This window comes from Antechinus flavipes, chromosome 5, assembly GCF_016432865.1.
Source record: "Antechinus flavipes isolate AdamAnt ecotype Samford, QLD, Australia chromosome 5, AdamAnt_v2, whole genome shotgun sequence".
In the NCBI taxonomy this organism is placed as follows: Eukaryota; Metazoa; Chordata; class Mammalia; order Dasyuromorphia; family Dasyuridae; genus Antechinus; species Antechinus flavipes.
Genome location: NC_067402.1, coordinates 221,606,469 through 221,614,270, shown reverse-complemented (window position 1 = coordinate 221,614,270; position 7,802 = coordinate 221,606,469). Strand labels below are relative to the sequence as shown.

At 39.5% G+C, this 7,802-nt stretch overlaps 1 protein-coding gene across 1 annotated transcript; it reads left to right on the top strand.

Annotated features, from left to right (window-relative positions):
• Positions 1–5,700: 5,700 nt before the first annotated feature.
• NEUROD4 (neuronal differentiation 4) lies at positions 5,701–7,232 on the top strand. Its single transcript, XM_051963597.1, has one exon. The coding sequence runs from the start codon at positions 5,701–5,703 to the stop codon at positions 6,703–6,705; it is 1,005 nt and encodes a 334-aa protein (XP_051819557.1). The 3' UTR covers positions 6,706–7,232.
• Positions 7,233–7,802: the final 570 nt, after the last annotated feature.

Here is a 7,802-nt window from a genome sequence, read left to right as displayed (position 1 = left end):
GATTTAGAGGCCATGTAATTTATTAAGAAAGAAACTAATGCCACAGGAAATAAATCTCTTTACGGGCTGCTCACATATTTAAGCTGTATGTGGAGTTCATCTGTAATCCTTGTTTCAAAGGATGTTGAGGCTTGTGGGCCATATCAGTTGAGTTCTGGAATTCTGAGCTGCAGAAGAACCAAAGCCAAATGGATGCCCTAAATAAGTCTGGCATCAATAGAATCAGCTCTCTAGAGTGGAGACTGCATAGGGAGGTTAAAAAATGGGTGCAAGTTGGGAAAATGGGAGAAAAGTCAAAGTTTGCAGATTGATCAGATGAGTGGCTGCTAGACTTCTACTCCAGGTGAGGTGAGGAGACCCAGTCTCAAGACAAACAAATAAAAAAAAAACCCATCCTAATGGAAAGGAATTTAGAAGCCATCTAGTCTTTTCTTCTTATTTTATAGATGAAGACACAGATTAAAGGACTTGCCCCCATCAATAGGCAGTGACAGAAATGGGGTCTAAACAACATCTCTCTGATTATATGATCAGCAATGGTGTTTCAGTTTTAACATGCTTTTTCAAGGTCACCCAGCTACTTAGTGAGTCTACTGATTCTTAGATCATTGCTCTTCATCAGGGCTTTTAACTTGAGTCTTAAATTATATATTTGATTGCTTTTTCAACATAATTGGTTTCCTTTGTAATCTTATGTATTTTATCTTATGCATTTAAAAACATGATTCTGTGAAGGGGTTCAGAGGCATTATGAGACTGACTGCCAAGAGGGTCCAGGGTACACGCACAAAAAGTTAAGAATCTTTATTCTAAACCATGAATGCTACCTTCCCTTAGGAAGTGTTACAAGCAAAAAAACAAAAACAAATACAAAAACAAAAACAAAAAATCCAAAACCAAAACCAAAAACAACAAAAAACTCAACCCTGCAAATTACAAATAGCCTGACGATGATTTTCTCAGTATGGAGGAGGAGGAAGAAGAGGATGAGGATGAGGAGGAGAAGGAGAAGAAGAAAGAGAAGAAAGAAGAGAAGAAGAAAAGAAGAAGAAGAAGAAGAAGAAGAAGAAGAAGAAGAAGAAGAAGAAGAAGAAGAAAGGTGGTGATGGTGGTGGTTATGGTGGTGAAGAAAAAGAAGAAGACTGAAGAAGAAGAAAAAGAAGGAGGAGGAGGAAGAGGAGAAGTTGATGGTGATAGTGGTGATAATGAAGAAAAAGAAGAAGAAAAGAAGAAAAAGAAAGAAGAGGAGGAGGAATATTTATGTAACACTTTAAGATTTGTAAAGTGCTTTATTTATATTTCATAAAAATAGGTGGTATTATTATTCCCATTTCATTAAAAAAAAAAAACTGAGGCTGGAAAGAGACTGTGAACTTCCTAGAGTTACACAACTGTTAAGTGCCTGAGGTTAGATTTGAACTCAGTTCTTCTAAACTCCAACATTCTTCTTCTTCTTCTTCTTCTTCTTCTTCTTCTTCTTCTTCTTCTTCTTCTTCTTTTTCTTCTTCTTTCTTTCGTTCTTTCTTTCTTTCTTTCTTTCTTTCTTTCTTTCTTTCTTTCTTTTTCTTCCTCTTCCTCCCCCTCCCCTTCCTCTTCCTCCTTCCCTTCCTCTTCCTCCTCCTCCTCCTTCTCTTCCTCCTCTTTCTCCTTTTCCTCCTCCTCCTCCTCCTTTTTTTCCTTCTTCTTCCTCCTCCTGCTCCTCCTTCTCTCTCTTTCTCCTTCTTCTTCCTCTTCTCCTTCTTCTTGCAGGAGAAATACTTAGTATTTAGAATAGAGACACAGTTAGAGAAAATCCAGGTAAAACATTACAAAAATGTGAACTTCTTTTGTAGGTTGGAAAGCAATCTCTTTTGACTAGGAGATGAATAGGGTCTTGGTTCTGGTGGCCTGATCCCTTTGAGATGATTTCTGAAGCTATTTGGGGTTGAGGGACCCAGGATACATAGCACTAAGAAGAAATAGTACTTTATAGTACCCATGTGTCTCAGTGGGTAGAAAGCACTGAGCCTGGAGTCAGGAAGACCTGAGTTCAAATTCAGATTTAGACATTTCCTAGCTGTATGACCTTGAGCAAATCATTTAATTTCTCTTTGCCTGACCAAAGAATCTACTGGATTCACCAAAGAAGAAAATGTTTACCCCCTGGGAGGAGAGGAAGAGTCATGAAGAATCAGGTGTGGTTCAAGACAGAACAAAGAATGTGTTACTAAGCTACTATTGGCTTCTTGCCTAGACTGTTGGAAAAGAGCCTACCTGTAGGACCAAAAGTTTTTCCTTTTTCATATCTTCTACCCACTTCTCTTTGGCACAAGTCAGATGAACTTCTAGCTATGCCCAAGGATCATCTTAGAGAAAGATTATAGTCAAGCTTGTGTAAAGACTGTTTCTAAATATATCTGGAAAATAAAGTTAGTCAGCAAATATTTATTAAGGGTTTACAATATGTAGGCACTATTCTAAATGTTAGAAATGCAAATACAAGCTGAAAGACTTACTTCAAAGTGCTTATATCCGAAAGAGGAAAGAATGCCACATTCCTGCTCAGTGCAAGGCTAGGGTGCTGGTATCAGACTTGGGTAGGAAGATAGGGAGAAAAGAAAAGTAACTCAGGCATGAAGTAATAGGGGTGGGGGGAACAGGGGGTAACAAAACCTAAGGAAGGGGAAAGCTTTATCTCCCAGAGTGTCTTCCTCCTCCCCTCTTGGTATCTTTGTGAGGTCTTCAGGGAGGTAGATGAATTAGAGAAGGCAAAAGAGGAAGCAGCAATGTAAAGAAAGATTAAAACAAAACAAAACAAAACAAACAAACAAAAAAAAAAAAACAAGGAATGATGACCACAAAGAAGGAACTAAACATGTCCTCTGAAAGGGATATCTGGGACCACTGATCCAGGTCTCCCTTTTTGTACCTTTACTAGTCAAGGGTAATTTTCATCTTTCCCATTATCTGTGATTAGGGGTAGCACGACATCCTTTTCTTGCCATACTAAGTCCTCTTTGGCTCCAGAGAAGACCTTGCCTTTGAGAGGTCTGTATTACTTTAACAAAAAGTTAATTAGGGCCTTTACCTTCCCCCTGGATATCTTCTGGAGTTAACAATGTAGCTCAGCAAATCAGCTCCATCATCCATATTAAACATGGGATTTTCGACTTGAACTGGACAGCTAGTTGATCAATAGGTTCCAACATGTGTTTTCAATAAAGCTGCTTACCTAGGAACTCTTATTAAATGAGTAAGTCAAGCTGACATGATTTCCGTGCTGATTAACATGAAACCTAGGCTGTTTTTGCAGCTCGGTGATATTAATTATTCATAGGAGGTAAATGAGGTTACAGGGAGAAAAAAAGCTCTGATTACCAGGTAAATATGGTGTGTGTGTGTGTGTGTGTGTGTGTGTGTGTGTGTGTGTGTGTGTGTGTGTTTTAAGGGAAGCAAAACTGCTAAAGTCCCAGCAGTCCCTAGTTTTATATTCAATGATGAAGAAGCTTATATGTTCTCTTAAAACCAGAGAAGAAGGGGATGGGAAAGGAAGGAGAAAGAGAAGGTGATTTCCTGAATTGCTAGCCCAATTATTTTCTCCCAGAACCATCCTCCTCAGAACTCTTCGTTTGGAAGAACATACTTCTATGATCCCCGCACTGAGCTCCAAAATAAATTAGGTTCCTCTAGGTCAGACAGAAAAATGCAGCTCAAGTCATTGAGGTTTTTGGTTAGTTTCATAACTGGTTTACAACTTATTGCTTACACAAGCTAAAGAATTAAAATTTCTGTTAGACCAGTGATTAAGTGAAGCTGCTTACTTCTTAAGTACCTTCTGGTCAAGTGAGCAAAGATGCTTCTGAATGAAGAATAATGTGAGCTGATTTTGAGATCATGAAGAATTGGGTTCAAATTCTGCCTTTGACTCATAAGCCTCTGTGTGACCTTGGGCTGTATGACACTTCACCTTGAAGGTTCTAATCAATTCTCTATAAGTCTAAATTGCAGAGGAGATGCTGACCTGTGTTCGTAAAGTTTCCTCACTTGGAAGTCCCTATACCATTAAAATGTCAGGTCCAGTCTGTATCCTTAATAGGTATAACAATTTATATTTGTAATTCTTTCTGTAGTTAACAGAGAATTTTCATTATCTAATCTGATAAGCACAATAACCTAGTGAGGAAGAGAAGGGGAGGGAAAGGGATAGGGATTAAGTATTTATTAAATACCTCTTATGGTCTAGGTACTGTGTTAAGTGCGTTGCAAATATTATGTACTGGATTGTCACAATAACGCTACTTTTATTATTATCATTTTATAGTTGAAGATACTGAGGCAGATAGATGTTAAGTGGCTTACCCAGAGTCACACAATTAGTAAGTGTCTGAAGCTGGGTTCGAATTCAGATTTTCCTGATTCTAGGTCCAAGACTCTATCCACAGTGTTATTTAGCTGTCCCTAAAAGTAGTTAGGACAATTATTATTATATTTATATGGTGGCAGAACAGATAGAGTAGTAGATTTAGAGTTATGTCAACAAAACACTTGTTAAAACATTTACTAAGCACTGAATTTACAAAGAAAGGAAAGTGGCAAAATGGATAGACCACTGGTCCTGCAGTCAGGAGCCCATGAGTTCAAATTCTACTTCAGACATTTACTAGCTCTATTGACAATGGGCAAATTGCTTTACCCTATTTGTTGTCTCATTTTTCTCATCTATAAAATGAGCTGAAGGGAAAACAAATGGCAAATCACTCTGTGTCTTAAAGGTCAGAAAGAGTCAGACATGATGGAGATGGCTGAACAAGGAAGGGTAATGACAGCCACTGTCATGGAAAAGCTTTACAATGTAAACAATTGTGTACAAATAAGATTCACTCAGAATCCACTGGAAATTCTCTCCAGAGAATTAGGGGACATTTGGGAGCGGGGAAAAGTAAAAGGCTTCTTGCAAAAGGTGGGAATGTTAGCTGAGATTTCAAGGAAGCCAGGGTATCCAGACAGTGAAGATGAAGAGAAGAGTCAGTGAAAATGATGAAATAGGGGATGGAGTGTCTTAAATAAGGAAAAATAAGAGGTCATGTTATGAGATCTAAAATATGGGAAAGAAGTGAAGTGAAAGAAGAGCGTGAGATCTATGGGTAATAGTTACCCTGTGATCTACCGTCTGCTTCCTTGGATTATGCTGTCACTAAGACAACACTAAAGCATGTCAATGTCCTCTTCTTCAGGAATCTTTCCTGAGATACAATAGCTGTGTCTATAAAATGAAATGATACATATAAAACACTTTGCAAACCTTCAAATGCTATGCTATATTATTTTGTTATTTTTATACTCAGGATCAAGTAAGTAATGTGCTGATATGAGCAGCTGGCACTAACTCAGGGCTAATGTTTCCATGGGTAGTCTTCCTTGCCTAAGCTTTTTAGATGATAAGAAAACTTGTCTTGGGAGTAAAGTTAAATTCTTGGAATGGATGACCAAAGGAAATTACAAAATCCCTTTCTGGAGGTCCTTATGAACCACTGATGTTCTTGTCTGTTGAGGGTTGGGTGCAATCTTTTCTTGTAACAGATAGAAGGCCAAGATGACCTTGCTAACATTTCTGTGCCTTCCTTTTTTGACAATCTATCCCTCATTAAAAAAAAGTTAGACAAAAAAAACCACTTAACCAGATGTTAATTTTCACTTTTCTCTATGTTTCAGAGTCTAGAGATGGCCAAAACATACCTGAAACCCAAAGAGATGGTGGAACTGGCCAGCACCCCATCCTGGATGGACAAAGCCCTGAACTCCCAGGATGAGATAAAGGAGGATGATGAAAGACAAGACAGCTATAGGATGCTGAGTAGCTTGACTGAAGAGCATGACAGCATTGAAGAAGAAGAGGAAGAGGAAGAAGAAGAGGAGAATGGGGAGAAGCCCAAGAGGAGGGGCCCAAAGAAGAAGAAGATGACCAAAGCACGAATGGAAAGATTCAGGGCCCGAAGGGTGAAAGCTAATGCCAGGGAGCGGACTCGGATGCATGGCTTGAATGATGCTTTGGATAACCTAAGGAGGGTCATGCCATGCTATTCCAAAACTCAAAAGCTCTCCAAGATTGAGACCCTAAGATTGGCCAGAAACTACATTTGGGCATTGTCTGAGGTACTAGAGACTGGCCAGACACCGGAAGGGAAGGGTTTTGTGGACATGCTTTGTAAAGGGCTTTCCCAGCCTACCAGTAACCTGGTGGCTGGATGTCTTCAACTGGGGCCACAGTCTCTCTTCCTGGAGAAGCGTGAGGAAAAAACTGCTATTCATGATTCCACCATCCCAAGTCACAGTTTCAGCTATCAATCTCCAGGGCTCCCTAGCCCACCTTATGGCCACATGGAGACACATCTTCTCCACCTTAAGCCACCTACATTCAAGAGTTTGGTGGAGTCATCCTTTGGCAGTCACCCACCTGACTGTACCACCCCACCTTATGAAGGTCCCCTTACTCCACCCTTGAGTATTAGTGGCAACTTCTCCTTAAAGCAAGATGGCTCTCCAGACCTAGATAAATCATATAGCTTCATGCCTCACTACTCCACTGTAAGTCTGAGTGGGGGACATGGGCACTCAACTCATTTTCAGACAGCTACCCCTCGATATGAGATACCTATTGACATGTCCTATGACCCCTATCCACATCATGGAGTTGGGGCCCAACTCAATGCTATATTCAATGATTAATTGATATGACACCTGCCCTACAACCTCCAAGAAGTTCAGGAATGATGTTATATTTCTTTGTGCTTGCAGGAGGTTCATTAGCTTCAAAGTTGTCATCTTTCAACAACTCAGATCATGTAATACGTGGTCCTAATTCTTTGGGGCATCTCTATTCTCTAAGACTTCCCCTCCCAACTATCCATTTCAATCAACCCTTGACAGTGTGTTGATCTACTGATTTACCTGTAGCTGATAGAAGGCCCTTTGTGCTTTTTTTCCTCAGGATTTGGTGGGAAATTTCTGCAAAATTACTAGACCCAGGACAAGACAAGCAATAAAATAAGATAAATTAAGATCATGAATGGAATAACCAAAGGAAGCTACCAATTTGGTGTGACAGAAGTTGCTTCTGATTATTAAAGAGATTAAAACTTTGGGTTGGACATAAACCTCACAAATATTTTCTTTCTTAGCTGTCTCCAAGGACATTTGTGATAAATAGGAGCCTCATATTATCTGTCCCTCTGGAGAACCTGGAAAGGATGTGTGTGTTTGTGTGGAGAAGGTTATTCTCTCATGACCTGATTTTGATTAATAAGGAACATTTGAGTTCCAGGAGTTGGCAGTCCAGGAATGGGCATTTCCTATGCCAATTGGCATGCTTGCACTTTTTTTTCACCTCTGGAACTGAAATGAGGAATTCTGAGACCATCCAATCCCTAAACCTCTCGACAAAGAACACCTAAAGAAGTCATCTTTTTTCCTTCAGAGATCTGTATAGATCTGATGGATTTAGGGATCAACAAAGCATTCTGACAAGAGCAATTAAACAGTCACCATCAGCTCTTTCCCTATACAGATTTTTGCCTCCAGAATGTATGTGCAGATCACTGAGCTTTCCAGGGGAAAGTGCATTTTATTTGACTTAAATAACCATATTGAAACTACTGACCAGTTCCTTCAAGCAACACATTTTCCAGTATAACACAAAAACATTTCCTAGGTGTCCCATATGTGTTTTCCCATGGAAAATACTTGCCACTGCCTCTCCACCCAACTCCATTCTACTCTGCACTATTTTTAATTTCTATAACAGAACTAAGTGATGTGAGGATTAT